A 25,606-nucleotide genomic window follows, 5' to 3' on the forward strand; every position below is an offset into this window, starting at 1 on the left:
CCACATTATTCTCTCTCCACTTTGATCACATTCAATACTTTGACACCAGACCCACCATTATTATTTGGAATTTTACCCCAATACTCAGATCTTCTGAAAAGGTAACAGTAGACAATTTGTTTTCTATTGCTGGTTAAGTAAAACATACGATGTCACGTGCCTGCAGTAGTGGCCACGCATTTTTGAAATTCCAAAATTTTAACACTTAATTCTGGAGGGATTTCTGCTAAAACCTGCTGGGTTCCGAGATTTGTTCCTGAGTCTCTGGGATCATGGCCATTAATCAAGCCCTATGACCAGGAGACGAAAGGCCGTTCATGGGCAGCAACTCGGGGTCTCATTGAGATGGGGAGGAAAGGGCCGGCTCCACCTCCATCCCATGAGGTCTACACTGAAGACCCAAACCTGACTGTCGAGTGGCTTCTGTCAGATGGCGGCCACCGAGTCACCTAGGGGAAGCAGGCAGAGGGACAACACCCTTTCCCCCTGTTGTGACCCGGCGACAGTAACCTACTGCAGGGTCTGGATGCTTTTCTGCCAAAAGCTGCTGGTTTTCAAGATTTGTTTCTGAGTCTCTTGGATCATGGCCATTAAGCAGATTGATCAGGAGCCAGAGAGGCCATTTATGGGCAGTGACTCAGAGTCTCGCTGAGATGGGGAGGAAAGCACGGGCTCCACCCCCATCCCTTGAGGCCCCATGTGGCTCGTCACTGCAGGCCCAAACCTGACTGTCCAATGGCCTCTGGCGGATGGCGGTCACCAAGCTGCCAAGGGAGAGTAGGCAGATGGACAGCACCTTCTCACCCCCGGGGTGGCCCAGAGACAGTAACTTACTGCAGAGTCTGGACGCATTTCAGCCAAAAGCCACTGGGTTTCAAGATTTGTTTCTGAGTCTCTGGAATCATGGCCATTAAGCAGCTTGATCCGGAGCCATAGAGGCCATTTGTGGGTGGTGACTCAGGGTCTCATTGTTGTGGGAAGAAAAGGGCCGCTCCACCCCCATCCTGTGAGACCCCGCATGTCTCATCACTGCGGGCAAAGACTTTCCAGTGGCCTCTGGAGGATGGCAGCCACTGCGCCAGAGGCAGAACAGGCCAAGGCACGAAAGCTATTCACACCTGAGTTGGCCCAGCACTGGTAACCTACTGCAGGGACCGGATGCATTTCTGCCAAAAGCCACTGGGTTTTGAGGTGTGTTTCTGAGTCTCTGGGATCCTGACCATTAAACGGCTTGATCAGGATCCAGAGAAACGTTCATGGGCGGTGACTCGGGGTCTCGTTAGGATGGGGAGGAAAGGGCCAGTTCCACCACCATCCATGAGGCCCCACGTTTCTTGTCAAGCCGGGCCCAATCCTGAATGTCCAATGGTTTGAAGAATCATTCAGGATGGGAGCTGTTTCCAGAAAGTGGATAAAGGACCAAACATGATAACCTCTCAATATCTGCATTGCAAACCATAATGCCCAAAAGTAGAGAGAGATTATGGAGAATCATGTCTGCCATGGAGGCAGGGGAGGGTGAGAAAGGAGGGGTACACCGGGGATATTGGTGGTGGGGAATGTGCACTGGTGGACAGATGGGTGTTTGATCATTGTGTGATTGTAACCCAAACATGAAAGTTCGTAACTATCTCACGGTGATTCAATAAAATAAAAAAATTAAAAATAAAAAAAGAAAGTTTCCGTTCATTTCATCATCCCAGTTTTTGATGGGGTTGGATGTTTTCTTCTTGTGGAGTATAACCAGTGCTTTGTATACCCTTGATACCAACCCCTGATCTTATGGGTATTGGGTGAATATCCTTTCCCTCTCTGTAGATTGTCTTTGTATTCTGGTTACTGTATCTTTTGAGGTGCAGAAGCTTCTTAATTTAAGATAGTCCCATTTGTTCATCTCTGTTTCCACTTGGTTGGTCAGTAGAGTGTCATCTTTGAAGATACCGTTAGCCTCAATATCGTGGAGGGTTTTGCCAACATTGTTTTCAAGGTACCTTATTGATTTTGGCCTGATTTTGTAATCTTTAATCCATTTTGATCTGACTTTTGTGCACGGTGTTAGATCTAAGTCCATTATTTTGCATGTGGTTGTCAGTTATGCCAGCACCTTTTGTTGAAGAGGCTTTCCTTGCTCCACTTCACATTTCTTGCTCCCTTATCAAAGATTAGATGTTCATACATTGGGGGCTGTGTGTACGGATAATCCACCCTGTTCCATTGGTCTGTGGTCCTGCCTTTTTTCCAATACCATGCTGTTTTAATTATTACCGCTTCATAGTAGAGTTTGAGGTTGCAGAGGGTAATGCCTCCTCACGTCTTTTTACCAAGAATTGCTTTAGTTATTTGTGGGTGTTTGTTGTTCCATATGAATTTCAGGAGTGCTTGATGGATTTCTTTGACGAATTTCATGGGTGTCCTTATAGGGATCGCATTGAATATGTATAATGCTTTGGGGAGTGTTGCCCCTTTGACAATGTTAATTCTTCCTAACAATAAGCAGGGGATATGTTTCCAATTCCTCATATCCTCTTTTATTTCATAGAGGAGCGTTTTGTAGTTTTCACTGTAGAGTTCCTTTGCCTCTTTAGTTAGGTTGATTCCGAGGTATTTGATTTTCTGGGGCACAATTGTGAACGGGATTGTTTTTTTCATGTCACTTTCCTCTCTCTCTCTCTCTCTCTCATTATTTGCGTATAGGAAGGCCATGACTTTTTGGGCATTAGTGAACATAAAAACCATATGATCAGATCAATAGATGCAGAGAAAGCTTTAGACAAGATCCAACACCCGTTTATGATGAAAACTCTCACCAAAATGGGTTTTGAAGGAACTTTCCTCAAAATAGTCAAAGCCATCTACAAGAAACCCATGGCAAGCATTATCCTCATTGGAGAAAAACTAAGGGCCTTTCCTCTAAGATCAGGGCCAAGACAAGGATGCCCCCTATCACCACTTCTGTTCAATATAGTACTGGAAGTACTTGCAATGGCAATTAAGCAACAAAAAGACATTAAAGGCCTCCAGATAGGAAAGGAAGAAATCAAGCGCTCACTTTTCGCAGATGATATGATACTATATCTCGAGAATCCTAAATCCTCTACCAAGAAACTCCTAGAAACAATAGACTTGTGCAGTAAAGTCACAGGCCTGGCCCTTTTTGATGTCGGGGTAGCTCACAGCTTGCCATGGGTTCATCCAGTTCCTCGTTGGGACCCTGCTTTTTAGGATGCTAGGAACTAAGGCCAACTGAGGCTTAAGTCGAGGAAACAGATGCCCAGTAGGACTATTATTCAGAATCAATTAACTCCCAAATTACAAAAGCATAACATTAGCTGTCATCCTGTGTCTATACAAAAAGAACATTGCTCTAAAGTAAACTATGCAAAAGGACACAAGGGAAGAAGAAAAGCAATATTTCACTTACAAATACAAATTCAAAGATTTCTGAGGAATTTAACTTTACAGGTCACATGTTCTGCTTAGGGGAAATGAGAGATTTACAGGTAGAGAAAGCAGAGCACAGAGAAGTTAAAGATAACTACTGAAGAAATTGGATGGTTTGGGAACATTGTGATGGTATTACACTCAGTAAACCTAAGCTCCTTGTGGCAAAGGAGAAAGCACAATTCAATATTATCCTACAGTTTGCTTGAAGGATTGTTTTCCAGCCTTTGACTTTGAACCTGTGTTTGCTTGTTCTGGACATTCAAATGTGTATTTGGAAGGCAGCAGAAGGTTGGGTTTAATTTTCTAATCAATCCTGCCACTCTGTGTCTCTTAATCAGTGCATGTAGCTCATTGATGTTGAAGATTATTGTTATGTGGTTCTTGTGCCATCTTTCTGCAGGACTTTGGTGTATATGTGGGGTTTGTCCCATCTTGAAGTAGCCTGTTTAGTTCCTCTTGTAGCAATGCTTTTGAGTCTATGAAGTTCCCAAGTTGCTGTTTATCTATGATGTTGTGTATTGTTCCTTCAAATTTGAATGAAAATTTGGCTGGGTAAAGTATTCTTGGTGAGGCATTCATTTCACTGGGCTTTTTCACCATATTCCACTGTCCTCAAGCCAGGAGGGTTTTGTCTGATAAGTCTGCTATAAATCTTAAGGATTCTCTTTTCTAAGTAATTTCCTTTTTTGATCTTGCTGCATTCAGTATTTTATCTTTGTCTCTGGTTTTCATAATTCTGATTAGGATGTGTCTTGGAGTATTTTTATTTGGATTTCTTCTAGCTGGTACCTTTTGGACCTCCTGAATCTGGGTGCATATTCTCTTCAGCTCTGGCAACTTCTCAGCAATGATGGCTTTAACAGCTGCTTCTTCATCAGGGTTTACTTCCTGCTTCTCTGGGACCCCAATGATTCTTATGTTATTCTTTTTTACTTCATTCCAATGTTCTCTTGTCATCTGTTGGTTTATTTTGAGGGGCTTTTCCGTCTTCTGCTGTTGTCTGGAGATTCTCTGCACCTCATCTTGGAGGTCACTGATTCTGTCCTCAGCACCTGGAATTACATTGCAGAGATAATCATTGTTTTACAGAAATTTTTTACAGTTTTACAGAAATTATATGCTCCCTCACACTCTCCTCAAGCTACCATCTGTTCTCGGATAGTATTTCTTTGTCATTGCTCTTCCACTTAAGAATTATAACACACACATGAAGCCCACCATAACCATGCCACCGGACTCCACGCCAGGCTTTTACACTCGGGCTGCCCAGAGGGGGGCTGGTTAGAGCCCTCCCCACACCATGGAACCCAACCCCGACAGCTGAAAACCTCAAGAACCCAACCACCCCCACAATCAAGGCCGCTCCCCATAGGCTCAGGCCAAGCCTCACATAGGAGTGAACGTATTCCTGGATCACGCGGCCACATTCACACTGCAGAAAACTTTATAAGACACTCCCTACCCATTTTCCATAAGTATCACACCACATTTGATGGGGTTTAAATAGTAGGCAACAAATCATTAAGGGAAATATACGTATATATGCTTATATACATATTTTCAGATTTTTATATAAAAGATGACATCACTCAATCTTTAACAACATGTTAGTGATATCCTAAAGAATGTCTTAATGTTCCTGATAAAATAGAACAATCTTCACACTGTTTCTTCTAAGGATACTTTTTGTAGCATTTTCAGCGGTTTTTCACAATAAACAATACAAAATATATTATTTCAGTTGTGCATTGGGACAGGAATTGGGCCTTGTGATGGAAATACCCCAAACTTGTTGGTAGGAAGGTGTAATGGTGGTAGGATAGGTGTCTGAATATTAAATGTAATCAAATATTGTGAACTACCTTATAAAATTAAAAATTAAAAATAATAATTATAACACATAATGGAAAACCATCATACAAGCCAAAGGTAAACAGAATCTAGCTGGGACAACCATACTTACATCAGACCAAACAGTATTCAACATAAAAAAAGTAATTAAAGATAAGAATTGACATAGCTTATTGGTTGAGGGAACAGTAGATCAAGAAGTACTAACTGCAACTAACATATATGCACCAAATATAGGATCAGCAAAGTTTACCAGGTTTTTAATCACAAATCTGAAGAGACGTTTGTATGGAAACACAATAGTAGTGGGAGACTTCAACACTCCACTGTCACCACCAGACAGATTAACTATACAAAATGTCAATAAAGGCATAGTAGCACTAAATGAAGAGCTAGAAGAACTGGGTCTAAAGAATGTGTACCCCAAAATTGTTGCTGTGCCTTTGGCCACAACCCAAAAACTTGGGGCAAAGTTTACCAAGAAAGTAAACGACCAAAAGTTCGGTGTGTGGGAGACACACCCACAAACCACCTCCAGCTCAGCTATATAATTGGAGTCATGGTCTCTCTGGTTCCTGATCGAACTGCTTAATGGCCATGATCCCAGAGACTCAAAAACGAAATTTGGAACCCAAAGGCTTTTGGCAGAAATGTGTCCTGTTCCTGCAATAGGTTACTGGCTCTGGGCCACTCCAGATGGAAATAGGTTTCATGGCTTGGCCTGTTCCCCCTGGTGGCCCAGTGACCGCCATTCTTCAGAGGCCACTGGACAGTCAGGTTTGGGCCTACAGTGACAAGACACGCAGGGCTTCACCAGAAGGGGATGGAACCGCCCTTTCCTCCCCATCCCAATGAGACCCCCAAGTCGCCACCTACAAATGGCCTCTCTGGCTCCTGATGAAGCTGATTAATGGCCATGATCCCAGAGACTCAGAAACAAATCTCAAAACCCAGCAGCTTTCAGCAGAAATGCATCCGGACTGCATACAAGGTGGCTGCTGCCTCAGAGATTATTGGAAAGCCAGGTATGAACCAGCAGTGATGGGGCAACTGCAGTCTCATGGGAAGGGGGACAATACCAGATCATCTTTCACGCCCTACCGAGGTCACGAGTTGCCCCCCACGAGTGGCCCTGCAGCACAGCCATAGCCCCAGAGGCAAAAGGAGTTAGTACAGAGCCCAGCAGCTTGCAGCAGAAAAGTGAATGGACCATGCATTAAACTACAGCGCCATGCCTCCCCAGGAGGGAAAGGGTGTTGCTCCCTTCCACCTTCCCCCCCTCCCCCCAGCAGCAAGGTGGCTGCCGCCTCCGAGCTTATAGGAAAACCAGGTATGAGCCAGCAGTGACGCGGCAACTGACGTCTCATGGGAAGGAGGGTGGTACCAACTCGTCCTTCACATCCTACAGAGGTCACGAGTTGCCCCCCATGAGTGGCTCTCCGGTACAGCCATAACACCAGACATACAGAAACCAATCTTGTAATTATGTGGCTCTTTGCAGAAATCCAAAATCATTATATGATTCTCATAACCAGCTATAGAAAACAAAGTATTTCACAATGCCTTTTAGCAGTTCTAATTGTTGGGGAGGGGGGGAATTCTAAACAATAATGGTGCATCTTTTGTCAAAATAATGAATGTAATCAATGTAGAGAAGAGTTAAGTAGAAATCATCTGCCTCACAGGCATTGGGAGGGGGTATATTGGGGTTCTTGGTGGTGAAAAATGAGTACTGGTGAAGGGAAAGGTGTTTGATCATTGTATGTCTGAGACTTAAACCTGAAAGCTTTGTAAATTCCCACAGTAATTCAATAAATAAATATAAGAAGGAAAAAAGTAAATGAAGCAATAGCACAGAGGGTAGGGCGTTCGCCTTACAAGCGGCCAACATGGCCGACCCGAGTTCGATTCCTCCGCCCCTCTCGGAGAGCCCAGCAAGCTACCGAGAGTATTCAATATGCCAGACACAGTAACAACAAAGTCTCCAATGGAGACGTTACTGGGCCCGCTCGAACAAATCGACGATCAACGGGAGGGAAAAAAAAATGAAAAAAAAGGTGGAGTTCATGCCCAATTCAATCAGCTGATCAGTGGCTGAATAAATAGCAGTACACCTACATAAAAAAATGTGTAAAGGACCTTACATCTATAAAAGATGAATACATAGTCTTTTCTATTACACACAGGACATTCTCCAGAATAAATAACCTATTAGGCTGTAAGACAAACCAAAATAAATTCCAAACATAAATATCATTCCAAGTATCTTATAAGACCACAATGTCACAGAGATAGAAAATAATCATAAGAAAAAGATGTGGAGAAACTCTAACAACCAGACACTGAAAAACACGCTGTTAAGTAACAACTGGATAAAAGAGGAAGTCAAGGAAAAGATATAAAAAGAATTCCTTGAGAGGCTTGAGTGATATCACAGAGGGTAGGGCATTTGCCGTCCACTCAGCCGACCTGGGTTCAAGTCCCAGCATCCCATATGGTCGCTCAAACATCTCCAGTACTAATTCCTCAGTGCCTGAGCCAGGAGTAACTCCAGAGCATCGCCAGATGTAACCCAAAAAGCAAAATAAATAAATAAATTCCTTGAGACTAAACATAATGAAGAAACCAGTTACCAAAACATATAGGAAGAAAACCTTGATGAAGAAGAAACTGTGAAAGGCATCATTGCTACAACGTTTCCAGAGCTGAAGAAAACAGGTGGCCCAAAGGGTACGAGCTAGAAGAAATCCGAATAAAAATACCCCAAGACACATCCTGATCAAAATGACCAAAACCTTAGATAGAGACAAAATTCTGAAAGCAGCAAGATTGAAGTAAGAAATCTCCTACAAAGGAGCATCCTTAAAATTTACAGCTGATTTGTTTGATGAAACCCTCATGGCCCAAAAACAGTGGTGCGATATAGTGAAAAAAAACTCAATGAAATAAATGCCTCACCAAAAATACTTTACCCAGAGAGACTCTCATTCATAACAGAAGGAATAACACACAGTTTCACAAACAACAGCTCAGGAACTTCATAGACTCAAAACCATGGTTACAAGAACAACTAAAGGGGCTACTTTAAGGCAATACAGACCCCTCAAATACACCAAATTTCAACAGAAAAATGGGACAAAACCCCATAATAATAATCTCTCTCAATGTCAATGGGCTAAACTCACCAACTAAAAGACACAGAGTGGCAAAGGATTAGAAAATTGAAGCCAACATTCTGCTGCCTGCAAGAAACACATCTTAATAGTCAAAGAAAGCACAGTCTCAGAGTCAAAGGCTGGAAAAGAATCCTACAGGAAAACAGCTCCCATAAAAAAGCTGGGGTAGCCATCCTAATATCAGACCACATCGATTTCAGAGTGAAGAAGGTCATAAGAGACAGTGAAGGCCATTTCTTATTGATCAAAGGATCTGTACAACAGAAAGGAATTACAATACTAAATGTATATGCACCTAATGAGGGACCAGCAAATCACTTAAAACAACTACTCATATATTTGGAGAAAGACATCAATAGCAACACAATACTAGTGGGAGACTTCAACGTCACTTTATCACCTCTTGATAGATCAACCAGACTCAAGCTTAGCAAGGACACACTTCATCTGAGGGAAACGATGGAAGAAAGGAACTTAGTTGATATATATAGGACAATTCATCCTCAAAAAGCTGGACACACATTCTTCTCAAGCGTACATGGAACATTCTCCAAGATAGACCACATGCTGAGCCACAAAACATCGATTTGCTCAAGCGGGCCCAGTAACGTCTCCATTGGAGAATTATTGTTACTGTGTCTGGCATATCGAATACTCTCGGTAGCTTGCCGGGCTCTCCGAGAGGGGCGGAGGAATCAAACTCGGGTCGGCCATGTTGGCTGCGTGCAAGGCAAACGCCCTACCCGCTGTGCTATCGCTCCAGCCACAAAACATACCTCCATAAAATTAAAAGATAGAGATTGTATCAACAATCTTCTCAGACCATAATGCGCTGAAATTAGAAGTAAATCACACACAAAAACAGAAAACTAAACCAAACACCTGGAAATTAAACAGTGTGCTATTGAACAATGAGTGGCTTAGACAGGAAATCAAAGAGGAAATCAAAAGATTCCTAGAAACGAATGAAAATGAGGACATGAGTTACCAAAACTTATGGGACACAGCAAAAGATGTGCTAAGAGGAAAGTTTATAGGTCTACAAGCATTCCTCAGGAAGGAGGAGGAGCCCACATAAATAACCTAGCCTCACAGCTTAAGAGCTTGTAGAAGGACCAAAAAAAGGAGAACAACCCAAACAGGAGGAAGGAAATAATAAAACTCAGAGCAGAGATTAACGAGATGAAAACCCAAAAAACAATCCGAAAGATTAATGAAACCAAGAGCTGGTTCTATGAGAAAATTAACAAGATCAATAAGCCTTTAGCAAAACTAACAAAGAAAGGGAGAGAGAAAACCCTAATAAACCGAATCAGAAATGAAAAGGAGGTCATTACAACAGAAACTACAGAAATTCAAAGGATACTCAGGGAGTACTTTGAAAAGCTTTATGCCATGGAACATGAAAAGCTCGAGGAAATGGATAAATTCCTAGACTCCTACAGACTCCCAAGTCTGAACCAAGAAGACCTGGAATACCTGAACAGACCTATCACCATCAAGGAAATTGAAATGGTAATGAAAAGTCTCTCCAAGCACAAAAGTCCTGGCCCGAATGGATTCACTAGTGAATTCTTACAAACCTTTAAAGAGGACATACTCCCAATCCTCTTCAAGCTTTTCCCCAAAATTGAAATATCAAAAACACGTCCGAACAGTTTCTAAGAAGCAAATATTACCCTGATACCAAAAGCAGAGATACCACAAAGAAAAAGAATTACAGGCCAATATCCCTGATGAACACAGATGCAAAGATCCTCAACAAACTACTAGCAAAAAGAATCCAACTACTCATCAAAAAGATCATGCACCATAACCAAGTGGGATACATCCCAGGGATGCAAGGATGGTTTAATACTCAAAAATCAATCAACATAATCCATCATATCAACAAAATAAAAGATAAAAAGCATGTGATCATATCAATAGATGCAGAGAAAGCATTTGACAAGATCCAGCACCCCATTATGATGAAAACCCTAGCCTAAATGGGTATAGAGGGGACTTTCCTCAACATCGCTAAAGCCATCTACCACAAGCCTACAGCAAGCATAATCCTCAAAGAGGAAAGACTGAGAGCCTTCCCTCTATTATCAGGGACGAGACAAGGATGCCTACACTCTCCACTGCTGTTCAATATAGTACTGGAAGTACTTGCAATAGCGATTAGGCAAGAAAAAGATATTAAGGCCATTCAGGTAGGAAAGGAAGAAGTCAAGCTCTCACTATTCACAGATGATATGATACTATACTTAGAGAATCCTATAACCTCCACCAAGAAACTCCTAGAAACAAAAGACTTGTATAGTAAAGTTGCAGGCTATAAAATCAATACCCAAATGTTCATGGCCTTCCTATATGCAAACAGTGAGAGAGAAGAAAGTGACATGAAAAAAACAATCCCACTCACAATTGTACCCCAGAAAATCAAGTACCTAGGAATCAGCTTAACTAAGGATGTAAAGGACCTGTACAAAGAAAATTACAAAACGCTATTTCAGGAAATCATAGAGGATAAGAGGAAATGGAAAGATATCCCCTGCTCACGGGTCGGGAGACTTAACATTGTCAAAATGGCAATACTTCCCAAAGTATTGTACAAATTCAAAGCAATCCCTATAAAGATACCCATGACAATCTTCAAGGAAATGGAGCAAACACTCCTGAAATTTATATGGAACAATAAGCCCCCATGAATGCGAAAGCAATTCTTGGGAAAAAGAAAATGGGAGGAATCAACCTCCGTAACTTCAAGCTCTACGACAAATCAGCATGGTACTGGAACAAAGGCAGAACCTCAGACCAATTCAACAGGGTTGAATACGCTGACAACTCCCCTCAATCATATGATCATCTAATCTTTGATAAAAGTGCAAGAAATGTGAAGTGGAATAAGGAAAGCCTCTTTAACAAATTGTGCTAGCAAAACTGGACGGCTACATTCAAAAAAAATGGGCTTATAACTCTGCCTAACACCACGTACAAAAGTAAGATCAAAATGGATTAAAGACCTTAACATCAGAACAGAAACCAGAAGGTACATTGAAGACAGTTGGCAAAACCCTCCATGACATTGAAGCTAATGGTATCTTCAAAGATGTCACACCACTGGCCGAGCAAGTGAAAACAGAGATAGATAAATGGGACTTTATTAAACTAAGAAGCTTCTGCACCTCAAAAGAAACAGTGACCAGGGGCTGGAGCGATAGCACAGCGGGTAGGGCGTTTGCCTTGTATGCAGCCAACATGGCCGACACAGGTTCGATTCCCAGCATCCCATATGGTCCCCCGAGCACCGCCAGGAGTGATTCCTGAGTGCATGAGCCAGGAGTAATCCCTGAATATTGCCAGGTGTGACCCAAAAAGTAAAAAAAAAAGAAAAAAAAAGAAGCAGTGACCAAAATACAAAGATAGTCTACAGAATGGGAAAGGATACACATCTGACAAGGGGTTGATATCAAGGATATACAAAGTACTGGTTGAACTCCACAAGAAGAAAACATCCAACCCCATCAAAAAAGGGGCAATGACATGAACAGAAACTTTCTCAAAGAAGAAATCCAAATGGCAAAAAAGCACATGAGAAAATGCTCTACATCATTAATCATCAGGGAGATGCAGATCAAAACCACAATGAGATACCATCTCACACCTCAGAGACTGGCCCACAACCAAAAGAACAAAAGCAACCAATGCTGGCACGGATGTGGCGAGAAAGGGACCCTTAACTTCTGGTGGGAATGCCGACTGGTTCAGCCCTTTTGGAAAACAGTATGGACGATTCTCAAAAAATTAGAAATTGAGCTCCCATTTGACCCAGCAATACCACTCCTGGGAATATATCCCAGAGAGCTAAAAATGTATAGTCGAAGTGACATCTGCACTTGTTTGTTCATTGCAGCACTCTTTACAATAGCCAGAATCTGGAAAAAACCTGAGTGCCTGAGAAGAGATGACTGGTTAAAGAAACTTTGGTACATCTACACAACGGAGTACTATGTAGCTGTTAGAAAAGATGAAGTCATGAAATTTACATACAAGTGGTACTACATGGAAAGTATCATGCTAAGTGAAAATGAGTCAGAAAGAGAGGGACACATATAAAAAGATTGCATTCATCTGGGGCATATAAAATAACAAAATAGAAGATTAATACCCAAGAATAGGAGATAATACCCAAAATAGGATATTAATACCCAAGAATAGCCGAGATCAGTACCAGGAGGATTACTCCATAGCTTAGAGGCCGTCCAGGCATTCTAGTTGAAGGGCAGCTCAGGTAGAGAAGGGAGCACCAAATAAAGGGTGTTTGGAGGATCCTCCCAGGAGGGGAGATGCATGTTGTAAGTAGACTATGGACTGAACATGATTGCCACTCAATGCCTCTCTTGCAGACCACAACACCCAAAAGGAGAGAGAGAGCAGGGTGGAATGCCCTGCCACAGAGGCAGGGTGGGATGGGGGGGTGGGTGTGGGAGGGATACTGGGTTCCATGGTGGTGGAAAATGGGCACTGGTGGAGGGATGGGTATTTGATCACTGTATAATTTTAACCCAAGCACAAAAATTTGTAAATCTACAACTGTACCCCAAGGTGTTTCACTAATAAAAAAAATAAAAAGGAAAAAAAGAAAAATATTCATTCAAAAATTCATCTGCACACCTCTATTCATTGCAGCACTCAGTATAATAGCTAAGTTTTGGAATCAACCTAGAACTTCACAACAGATCAGTGGATTATGAAGATATGGTATACATACACAACGGAATACTACACAACTGTAAGGAATGATGAAAGCATGCAATCTGCTGCAATATGGATAGAACTGGAAGATATCATGTTAACTGCAGTAAGCCAGAAGAAGGACAAATATAGGATATCACTTATTTTTGGTATTTAGAGCAGTTGGATGAAAAAATGCAATGGCTTAAATGAAATGCCTAGATCACCCTCGGACCCATAATTTAGAGAGGAAAGGGAAAGAAATAGACTGAAGAGAAAAAGAAAAAGAGATATATTAAAAGCAACAGGGCTATGGAGCAAGGGGATCCAGGTACATTGGGGGTGTTTAGGAACGATAGAGCTAACTATCCAAATCACAGAATCAAAAACATTGCAATTACGAGACACAAAGTTCAACAACCAAACTTAAAAGGTAACTATTAAGATGCCAGGCTGAAGCCGGTATCTGTATGTGTATGTTTGTGTGTGTGTGTGTGTGTGTGTATTTGTGTGTGTATGTGTTGAGGGCAGGCTGGGTTGGTGTAGGACAGGGAATCTAGGAACACTGCTAGAGGGAAGCTGACATTCATAGCAGGATTGGTAATGGAACATTGTATGTCAAACCCAACAATGAATAATTTTGTAAGTCATGGTGCTTTAATAAAATAAATTCAGAAAAGTGAAAAACATAGAACTAACTTTGCAAAGGCAAAAGAAAATTATAACATATGAAAGTCACTCTGTCTTTATTTTAAACCTATCTCCAGTGTAAATGATCTAAGTGTCACTAAAGTTATATTGAACACGACTTAAAACTGTATAGAGTTTTAACAGACTAGGATGGGCTATTGAATCTAGTCTTCATGGCAGAAAATATGTGGAAGAGCAAAGAAATATTCCAAAATATCCAATACAAATGAGAGCTGTTACTTCCATGTTTGGATACTTGAGAAAATATAATAAAGATAAATATTTATAAATATTTCTTCATATACAAGTAATGAGAGTATCTTGCCTGAATGGCAAAGCCTGACAAGTTACCCGTGTCATATTTGATATGCCAAACACAATAACAAGTCTCACAATGGAGATGTTACTGGGCCCGCTCAAGCAAATCGATGAACAACAGTAGGACAGTGAGAGTGAGAGTGACAGTGACAGTGACACGTAATGAATTGCTCCACTGAAATTAAATTAGAATATAACCCCATATTATTTCTTTATGAAATTTCCCTAATGAAACAAAGTGCATTGAAAAGAAGACTTTAGTTTTCATTAATTAGCAAAACGTCTATGATTGGACTGACTCTAAATTGAATATGCAGACTTTGTTCAAGGAAACATGCCAGGTCTTCAATACTCGAATTTCAAGGAAGAAAGGTTCCACTCAGTCCTTAAATCAGGAGATAGTTGGAAAAGAACAACATAGTCTGTCAGGTGTCCATCTAATAATTCATCTAACAATTTATGACATGGTAGATAATAAGTAAAAGCAATGTACATCCTTCTTAACAAGAAAACTAATAACATCTTAAATTGCCTTATTTTGGATATTTAGTTGTATGTGACATTTAGTTGTAAACTGACCTAACTTGAAACAACCTTGGAAAGAGGTACGTCATTACCCTTAATGCTAAACTCTTCCTAAGAGAAAATAAGAAGCCAAGAGTCCCAGAGGAGCATGACAGGGAACATGTTTCCAAATACTTGGCTCTGTTTAAAGCATACTGATGGAAAGTTTTCAATCCCACAAGTTATTTTAGAGTTTTTACGTGCCACACAGAGAAGCACCTTCTCCGATAACACTGGTCAAAGTAGAAAATTAGTTACACATCTTTTCAGACCATAGTTAAAACCTTAGAGTTAAACTCAGAGAAAAAGGAAGGATCTGGCCTCAGAGGTGACCCATGTAAGGTAAGTATACCCCAAGGACTGGACTTTTTAACATTTACTTCTACCTCTTCCCCCTTTTAAGACTAGGTTGGTTTTCTTTCCTGCTAGCTTTGTTTCACACCAACTCACAGAGCCTTAGGTTCAATATGTGCTATCACTGTGCTTATGGCAAAGATTTTGGTATTCTCTGACAATTAATCACTGGGACTTTGGGTTTCCAAATAGCTGTTTCATCTAGTCACAGTAAGCCTTCCTTTTTACAACCTTAGAAGATCCCAGGTCCCCAGTGGGAAATATGGATCCTGACAGACTCTCCAACTTGCCCTGTATGTCTTTTTTTCTATTGGTTTTTACTTTTTCTATCATTTACCCAAAGGACTAAATGGAGAAAAACTTCAGTAAAAATTAATAGGCGAATTACCAATCATTATAAAGGTAGAAAATGCTACTTATATTGTTTTATATAAACCTGCACATCTCTTGTAATGTTAGTGGTTATTTATACTTGTCACCCTTAATTGCTTCAGAATAGAATAAATGTCTTATTTCAAGAATTCATTTTTCTTAGTCTTTTCAAAAATCAAGAAACCTAGCAGAAGTCAATTCAGTAGATCAATTATCATGAAGGCTTTGGAGCTGACAGAACTCAGTTTATTTTTCAGTTCTATTATTTCATAATTTGTGAGTTGGAAAAATCAAACTTTCCTATCTTAAAAATGAAAAGATGTGAATACTAAAATTTTAAATATGTGTACTTTGATAGGGCACATTCTAGGTAAAATTAAAATAATAAAATAAGCAGAGATAATTGCCATCAGGATATATCATATATTGCAGTTAATTTAAAATAATATTCTTAGCTGATGAGAGAGCTAAGTAATGAGGGTAAATATCTTACATGTACAAAGGCCTCAGTTTAATTCCCAGCAATTAATTTAATTCCCAGTATTAGTCACCAAAACATCATTGGATGTGGTTCTGGCATCACTGGACAGCTAGTGACATTTCCACCCAGTTGGCCAAATATCACCAGAAGTCAACTCTAAAATCCTGAGCAATGCTTGAGAACACACTCCAAAATTTATCTTTCGAAGGAACAAAATACAGAAAAAAAGAGGAAATGACAATTTAAAAGTAAGCAGTTACCAAAAAGAGGAAAATCAATGCTTAACCTCTCAATGAGAACTCAAAATTGCATTTAAATTCAATTTCACATTGACAACACTTTATTGGCTAGAATACTGGGAAGCTGATCAATTTACACACTGAAGTAGGAAATGCAAAGTAATTATTTAACCCTAAAGAAAAAGCTTAACATAGGAAAATCTTTCTAAAGTGGTTTAGACAGAACTGATATATATTAATACATATCAAGTGTTACTTAGTCAACATTATAATCTTTCATTTTCAAAAATAAAGGAATACGATAATAAAAAAATGACCAAAGGAAGGAAAGAGAGGAAAAGGTGTGAGAGAGGGAGGAGAAAAGGGAAAGAGAGAGAAATTAATGAAATACTGAAAATATGTATTTCACTCAGTAAAAATAAAATTAAATAGTTTGATTAAACAAAATTAGAATTTATATTTTTATCCCATTAAAAGAAAAGCCTAAGGTAAAAGAGAAACCCTGTCTCAAGTAAAAGAAATCTCTATTATCAATAAGGACCAAGAACAACTCACTATATTATTTAAAGTCAGATTGTTCTGGAGGAATACATGTTCTACAAAAGACTTCTTATCAGGAAATCTAAGACGCAAGAAAATGTGTGGTATGAGAAATGTGTGTGTGTGCATCTGAGCTTAATTTTGAAAATAAAGATGAATGTATTTTCTAAAGTCATTTATTTGATGACGCACTATCCCCAGAGTTTGTAAGACTTTGATTCAACTCACTCTGCTAAAAAAATTTCCACTTAGTCATATATTTATATCTGAGAAGAATATTTTGTTACATACTTGTAATGTTAAATACTTTATTACATACTTCTGCAATTCTACAGATGTAACATTTGATTCTAACTCTAAAATTAAAAAAACCTGGGAATACATTCTTCCGACTGAAGAAACAGGTTACAATCTCTGTATCACATGAGGAAATTGAGTATGGAATACATTTACTATGAAATTTTCTAAGCAGGTACTTTTTTAACCATAAGAAATTTACTTCTGATGCCAAAGACTTTAGACTTGCCTTTCTACATTAAGTTAGCTCCCATTAAGTGAAAAGGCAGTGTCCAACTAGAAACATGAGAAACATTTATTTTCAAAATTTATTTCTGCAATGCTGACATACTGGTTTTTAAATGTCAGTATTTATGGGACTTATTTGAGAATACTTCTATATAAGAACACCTGATAATATGAGATAAATGAGAATACATGTGAAGGCTTTATCTGAAATGCAAATGTTAAGTTCTCGTTCCTACTATAGAAACTCTTGTTTTTTTCTCTTTCTGTCTGTCACACAGGAACATACTAAACCAAATGGAAGAAGCAAATCAGTCTGTAGTGACTGAATTTATTTTTAGTGGACTTTGTAATTCAAAAGGAATCCAGACCTTCCTCCTACTACCATTTTCTATACTTTACCTGATGACAGTTGTTGGAAATCTTCTCGTTGTGTTCTTAATCATCACTGACCCACATCTCCATTCCCCAATGTACTTCCTATTGGCCAACCTGTCATTTGTTGACTGCTGCCTTTCCTCAGTAACCACCCCTAAACTGACCACAGATTTTCTAAAGGATAACAAGACCATCTCCTTTGGGGGATGTATGACCCAAATACTCTGTGTACATTTCTTTGGAGGGGGTGAGATGGTACTGCTTGTGACAATGGCATACGATAGGTATGTGGCCATCTGCAAACCACTCCATTACTCCAGCATCATGGACAGACAAAAGTGCATCTGGCTAGTTTTGACATCGTGGATCATTGGCTTTGTGCATGCCATGAGCCAACTGCTCATGATTTTAGATCTTCCCTTCTGTGGACCCAGAATAGTGGACAGCTTTTTCTGTGATATCCCTTTGGTCATCAAACTAGCCTGCATGAATACTCAGACCATAGGAACGTTGATAAATGCTGATAGTGGGGTCTTGGCAACAAGCTGTTTCATCCTTCTGATGCTCTCGTACACCTACATCCTTGTCACCGTCCGCCTTCGCTCCAAGGATGGGGCCTCCAAGGCACTTTCCACCTGTACTTCCCACATCACGGTGGTGGTGCTATTCTTCGGACCCTGCATCTTCATCTATCTGTGGCCACTTAACATCACCTGGGTAGACAAGTTTCTGGCTGTGTTTTACACAGTAATCACACCTCTCCTGAATCCAGCCATTTATACATTAAGAAATAAAGAGATTAAGAATGCCATAAAGAGAATTATAACTCAGCACCTAAACTCAAAGGATAAACTTTAGACATCTATGTAATCAGAAAATGTACATTGTACAGAGAAAGAAAGTGCAGACAACATTTGGACGTGCAAACAACTGAAAAAAATGTAAGACTCATATCTGTAAGCTAGAAGTGTTCTCAGATTTATTACTGTGCTTGTATCATCATGAAAAGATGTTTAAAAATCTAATATATTATCACTTAGAAGAATAATTGCACAAATGTCGATTAGTACATGTTCAGAAATTACTATATCATTAACAATAATAATCATTATAAAAATGAAAGCTACATCTGTTAAACACACCTCTGTTCACAGTATGGTTCTAAACATTTTGCCTAAATTAAGTACTACCTACTATCAAAATAACTTTGAATTAGTAGCCACTATTTTAATTTCTAAAATGGCATCATTTATCCACCCAGAATATTGCTTAGCTAGAGATACTTGAGCTATCTGCATAACTTTTAAAATAAATATTTAAATCAAGTCATACTCTTTCCCCTTCATATTTCACAGATAAATCCACATGTTTATGTCTTAATTATTTATTTTTTTCTTTTTGGGTCACACCCAGTGATGCTCAGGGATTACTCCTGGGTCTACACTCAGAAATTACTTCTGGCGGTGCTTGGGGGACCATATAGGATGCAGTGGATTGAACCTGGTTGGCCTCGTACGAGGAAAATGCCATACCCACTGTACTATTGCTCTGGTCCCTTAATTGTAGCTTTTATGGTAAAAGTATCCTTTGACAATTTTCTCTTAAATACACAGGGAGAAATGTTTGTAATCCCTTAAAACATTTTTAACTTTCTGAAGAGAATATATGACTGTGGTTATAGTTTTACCTTTCATCAAAGAAATATTTAAAAGGAGCTCTGAATAGAAGGAAATGCAAGTATATACTGCCTTCAAAGCAAAAGAAACTTTAGAGTGATGAGAAGAATGTCAAGGAAAAAGAAATAAACAACACAATAATTTCATGCAACAATTTTAAAAACTTACAAAGGAAGACATAATGACATACCCTACGGAAGAGAGACTTGAGGAGGTACTCACAGTAGTAATAATAACGAAATATCCAATACTAAGATTTAGCATTAAGAAAGCACAGGGCCAGAAAGTATGAAATCACTAAAACTTCAAAGACTAGTGATGTTACAGAACAGAGAGGAGGTAACTACCACTTTATACCCAGCTTGGGATATCCACAAAAGGGATCCCAAGCATCAACCATAGAGATAGAATTCAAAGGACGCCTTTAGTAATGCCTACATAGGATAATGCATATTAAGTGGTTTGTGAAGTCTGAAAAACCACCAATTTGCATGTTTAATTAATGAATATATTTTGCCTTCTAAAGAACAAAAATTACACTTTCTAGAATCCCACAGTACAAGATTTTAAGTTTTAACAGTCCAAGTAAAACATTTTTTTCTCCATTCTGGAAGTTCAAAATTTTTCAAATATCCATTCATTAATTTTAAAATTTGTAAACCTTAGCATTTAATGATAATCAGTTCTATTTCGTCCTTAACATGAAATTGATGTCAAAAAGATGAAATCAGTTTTTCTGATACCTACCAATAAAAATATGAACATTTATAATCTTAACTTTTAAAATAGTATGGTCAGATCTATACAATTACTACTCATCACACTGAATTGTTCATTTCCCTGTCATTCTGTATCTCGTAATAATGACCCTAGGGGGAAAGCCAATGTTAATGAAGGACCTAATTTCTATAAAAAGTCAGCAACAAAGTAGATATTAGTCACTAATACCCAGTTTGCTAATTGTTTTCATCCCTGATGATAACAACTATTTGTAAAAAGTTTTAAATAACAATAATAAATCTAAGGATATAACATCTTGGTCTCTAATCTCTTGAAGCTGATGAGAGTGAAACCTGTTCTCTTCAGGTAGGTAAAAACAAGCTTTGCTTCTCTGGCATCTAGATCCTTCATTATTATTCCATTCCTAGTTTTAGAATTTAATTCTCTATCAACCTGTTGCTTTGTAAACTCACTTTATTTGAGTGATTTTTAAACCGTGTTGCTTTGTGTCCTTCCACTTTTATGCTCAAGTAAAATCATATGACAGGAAAAATAAAAAATATTTTCCAATTGTCTAATATCTGTTAAAGTTGGATGTTGATACATTGAATCTTTCATTTCTCTAAATATAAGCAGCATAAAAGTTAAAGCAAGATTTAAGTTATTGTCTTCTGCTGGATATTTTATTTCCATTGACACAACATAAAATACCAGGCTAGCTTCCTTTTTGCCAGATTATTCAATTATTTTTAGCAATGTGAAATTTCTGATTTCTGAGGCTCTTTCCTGAAAATACATTTGAAGAATCACATTACAACTTTTACTTATGCTAATATTTACCACTGTATTTTTTAATGCTTCCATGTTTTAACTCCTTTCCTTTCCATGTAATCATATGAAGAATTTCTTCTTATATTTGCAGTTGATGTATGGAAACTGATACAGACAGTTGATACAGACAGTTCAGTAACTCAAGAAACATTGCAGTTAAAAGGAAGATCTGAGAAAGCAAATAGACTTATCCTTGTGCCTGTGCTCTCAAATACATTATATTGCATAAAATATAATAGATTATATATGTCAGAAATGACTTAATAACATTCCTATTCTCTAAATGTTGATATATTTATTTTTAAATCATCAATTATAAATATGACCTCTGAAAGTATAACAATGTATAATGAAAAACAAATAATCATACATCTGAAAATCTTGTCAACTGAATAAACTAAGGAAAAATCCTAAAACATTTAACCATGCATCATCGAGTAATTCCAAGAAGAAAATTTTATCTCTGTAGAGATTTCCATCACTTATTTATGTATTTTCATCTCATTTCATGTAGATTTATTGATTTTTTCATATTTATTCATTTTTAAACCCATAGGAATAGCTGTATCCATTTACAAAATCCTTTATTTTAACATACCTTATTTATTTTCATTTAATATTACTACCAAAATGCGATAAATAAAGCATCAATATGGGGGAAATACATGTTTTGTATTCACTCATTTCCTTTCCAGTAATTACAATCAAGAGATCAAAATTTTAAAAAAATTCTAATTTGAATGTGGTATAATATTCAAAATATCTTACCACTTCACAACTGAATTAACTGCTTTCCAATCCCACAGAAAACACAATCCTACTCTTTCTGTTGAGGAAACATATTCCATTAAAATCTAGTTTATGTATTTGGAATACGAAATGACACAAGATGGTAAACTTTGGTTTAGTTAAGCTAATAAATAAATTTGAGGTACTTAAGTATTTCTAATACTATTTAGTATATACGCTTTGAAGTCTATTTCTTCATCTTTAAGCATAATATTAGTATTACATGTAGGAAAAAGAATGAATCAGGAAAAATTATATCTGCATGAATATTTATCCTTTTATTTTAAAGTAAACAAAATAACAAATGAGATTGATTTATATCATACTAAACTCCACTATCTTTGACTACCAGCACCGTGTTTAGCTACTCCAGGTCTAGAAGAAAATTAATGAAGTAATAATCTTAGAAAAGTCATGTGTTTCTCGAGCTGGGATGCAGTTTTCTCACAAAATTTAGAATCTTATCGCACTATCTGAAATAGATGAATATTTCAACTGGTAAGAAGAACGAAGGGAAATGGCTTTATAGAAGTCAAGAAGCCATGGACAGAGCTGCTGAAACAAGCATGTTATAAACAGATCAATTCTTTATAGTGACCTAAAGATAAATGATGGTTTTACTTATTTTATAAACTAAATTTTTAATTTAATTTTTATTAGCATTGTATAGCAGTTTAAAAAGTATTAATATTTGTGGGAGTGTGCTGTTTGGGGGCCATACCTAGTAGTGCTCAGGGCTGACCTTTGATTCTGTGGTCAAGGATCACTTCTTTTTTTTTTTTTTAGCTTTTTGAGTCACATCCAGCAATGCATAGGGGTTACTCCTGGCTCATGCACTCAGAAATTATTCCTGGCATGCTCGGGAGACAATATAGGATGCTGGGAATCAAACCCGGGTCTGCCGCATGCAAGGCAAACACCCTACAGCTATGCTATTTTTCCAGCCCCAGGGATCACTTTTTATGGGAATTGGGGAACATTATGGGATGACGGATCAAATCTGGGTCAGCTGCATGCAAACAAGTGCACTAACTGTTGTACAATCACTCCAGTCCCTAAAATGTATGGTTTTTATATATAGTAATTATACATTTCCACCACAGAGTGTCTAATGCCTTTCACCACTGTAATTAATGTTACTTCGAGTCGGCCTCTTCAGAATTCCAACATATACTGCCAACCACTATTATTCTCAGTGATGTGAGTCAAGGCAAAGGTTTGTCATCTGGGACAACAAACAATTATCTAGGATAAGTGATGTTTTAACAGGGTGACTATTATAAGAGTTGATTTAAATCAGTCTCTCTAATAAGAAACCTCTGGACACTAGTTTCAGTTTTTGAATGAGAAAAATCTTGTTCAAATGATGGAAACAGAAAATACTTGAGGTAATTTGCTTGGGAGACCATCTGAAAAAAGTGATCATAGAACACATTTAGGTACAATTGACAAGCAAAAAAAAAAATTTAAGTCTAAAAATAGAATAAGAAAAGTAGTCCCACTTGCCTCCATACAAGATATTTAAAACTTTTTTCACTTACGTGATCAGATAATTTTATTTTATTTTTCTTATCTAATTGAATCTTTTATACATCATAAATATTAGCTCAAAATAATATTTTCACTATAAGTAAGAAATATATTTTTGAAAAACTGATTCAAACTTTTCACAATTTCTACCCTCAGGTGATCTGAAATCAGTTCTTCTAAGTCAATGGATGGACTAAATACCTCTGTGGTGTTTGAATTTGTGTTGACAGGATTCTCTGCCTCTTGGGAAACTAAAGCTTTTCTCACTCTGGTATTCTCCTTACTCTATACAGGGATCATCCTGGGAAATCTCTTTATTGTGCTTTTGGCCATTTTTGATTCTCACTTACATTCTCCTATGTACTTCCTGCTGGCCAACCTGTCCCTGATTGACATAGGCCTTTCCTCGACTACTGTACCGAGAATGATTGCAGACCTTTTAAATGATCACAAAGTAATTTCTTTCCAAAGTTGTATGGCACAGGCATATTTCATCCACCTTATGGGAGGAGCCGAGATGGTGTTACTTATAGCCATGGCATTTGACAGATACACAGCAATCTGCAAGCCTCTCCACTACTTGAAGATCATGAGCCCTAAAGTATGCATTTCATTTGTAATTGCCGCCTGGGTACTTGGTGTGATCCATGCTGTGTTTCAGTTTTCATTTGTAATCAATTTGCCCTTTTGTGGTCCTAATAAGGTAGACAGCTTTTGCTGTGACTTTCCCAGGATCATAAAACTTGCATGCACAGATGGAACTATGTTTGAATTTATTATTGCTGCCAACAGTGGCTTCCTGACTATGGCCACCTTCTTCCTGCTGATCCTCTCCTATGCTTTCATTTTGGTAACTGCATGGAAACGTTGCTCAGATTTATCCAAGGCATTCGCCACATTATCAGCTCATATCAGTGTCGTGTTTCTTTTTTTCACACCATGCCTGTTTCTGTACATTTGGCCTTTCCCCACATCATCAATTGATAAGTACTTGTTCGTTGTTGACTTTGCTATCACCCCTGCCTTAAATCCTGTTATCTATACATTAAGAAACAAAGACATAAAAGTAGTGATAAAAAAGTTGAGCAAACAGGGACATTATGTCAAATCTTCAGACTGAATCTGAGCTTGGATTTCTGAAACAATACATCAGTCTACTGGACATTTTGATATTGGATGTTGACATTCAGAGTGGCTAAGCCTGAATATATCTACCTCATTCATCAAACTTCTACTTCTTTTAAAGTTTTATTTATTCATTAATTTATTTGTTTTGGGGTCCACCAGGTGGTGCTAAGGGCTTACTCCTACTCTATATTCAGGAATCATTCCTGGCAGGCTCTTGGGACCATATGGGATGTTGAGGATGGAACCTGGGTTAGCCCCAGGCAAGGCAACTGTCCTACCTGCTGTACTATTGTTCCAGCCCCAGATTTCTACTTCTTCTGTAGAACATTTACTCATTATCTTCACTCATATGACAAGTGAAAATCCACCATGCTACAGGTTGCTATTGCAAACAGAGTGACTACTAAAAGACTCTCATGAGAAACTGTGATTATTACCATTGTCGAAATAGAACATCTTTTCTGTACTCACAATTTTCAAGTGAACTTCAAATTTGCCTTGATTGAGGGAAGAAAGTGTCAAACCTATATATCCGTGATCAATAGTTTGGCTTTAGTTACTCAGTTTATTTTCCCTCAGGAGAAAACCTCAAAGAAACTTTGATTTAAGTTAGTTTATTTGTAGTCTAACTTTGGAAGATCATTAGAGGGGTGGAATAGTAAGACATGATACAAGATGTGTATATATATATGTACATATAGAGAGAGAGATATAGAGATATATACAGATATATATAACGTGCTACCCTCCTGGCTCTAGGAAAATATAAATTCCATGACTTAAAGTTTTTTCCAATCAATTGGAAAGGAAGATGGAATACTTTTACATTTTTAATAGTTTATTCAATACTTAGCATCTTCACACATAAAACTGTGCATGCTACAAAATTGAAACAAACTATCTGATGGACTTTTAGGTATTCTTGTAGAGTATCATCTTCTCTGGAATAAATAAACACCAAAATTTATTTCACATTTTAAATAATTGCCAACTTAATTTCAGGTCATCCTGTCATAGAGACTTTCTTTTTTAATCAAGGTAACATTGGTTTACAAAATATATATGTATATGTGTGTGTGTATAATGGGGAAATTCACAAGTATACAGAAAATCTCATATGTGTGTATATATGTGTGTATGTATATTATGTGAGTGTCATTAAATCTTCTCATATTTTCACCACCTTCTCTGACCACTACTTCTAATAATCGGTTCTATAATGTGAGTCTAAGGGTTTGTTTTCATTCATATTCCCTTACTTAGTTTCTCCATATCATATAT

The 25,606-nt window shown here is 38.1% G+C and overlaps 2 protein-coding genes across 2 annotated transcripts; both read left to right on the plus strand.

Moving 5' to 3' along the window:
* The first annotated feature begins 17,570 nt into the window (after positions 1 to 17,570).
* On the plus strand, positions 17,571 to 18,509 carry LOC130041937 (olfactory receptor 4K3-like). The gene has a single exon (XM_056134231.1). It carries the CDS (start codon positions 17,571 to 17,573, stop codon positions 18,507 to 18,509), a length of 939 nt encoding a protein of 312 aa, XP_055990206.1.
* A 4,872-nt stretch (positions 18,510 to 23,381) lies between these two features.
* LOC130041715 (olfactory receptor 4F21-like) lies at positions 23,382 to 24,317 on the plus strand. Its single transcript, XM_056133957.1, has one exon. It carries the CDS (start codon positions 23,382 to 23,384, stop codon positions 24,315 to 24,317), a length of 936 nt encoding a protein of 311 aa, XP_055989932.1.
* The last annotated feature ends 1,289 nt before the right edge of the window (positions 24,318 to 25,606 follow it).

The sequence above is a fragment of the Sorex fumeus genome, unplaced genomic scaffold (genome assembly GCF_029834395.1).
Source record: "Sorex fumeus unplaced genomic scaffold, SorFum_2.1 ptg000098l, whole genome shotgun sequence".
NCBI lineage: Eukaryota > Metazoa > Chordata > Mammalia > Eulipotyphla > Soricidae > Sorex > Sorex fumeus.

Excerpts from the sequence above, each read along its gene's own strand:
- LOC130041937 (XM_056134231.1), top strand. The coding sequence starts at position 17,571 with ATGGAAGAAGCAAATCAGTCTGTAGTGACTGAATTTATTTTTAGTGGA.
- LOC130041715 (XM_056133957.1), top strand. The coding sequence starts at position 23,382 with ATGGATGGACTAAATACCTCTGTGGTGTTTGAATTTGTGTTGACAGGA.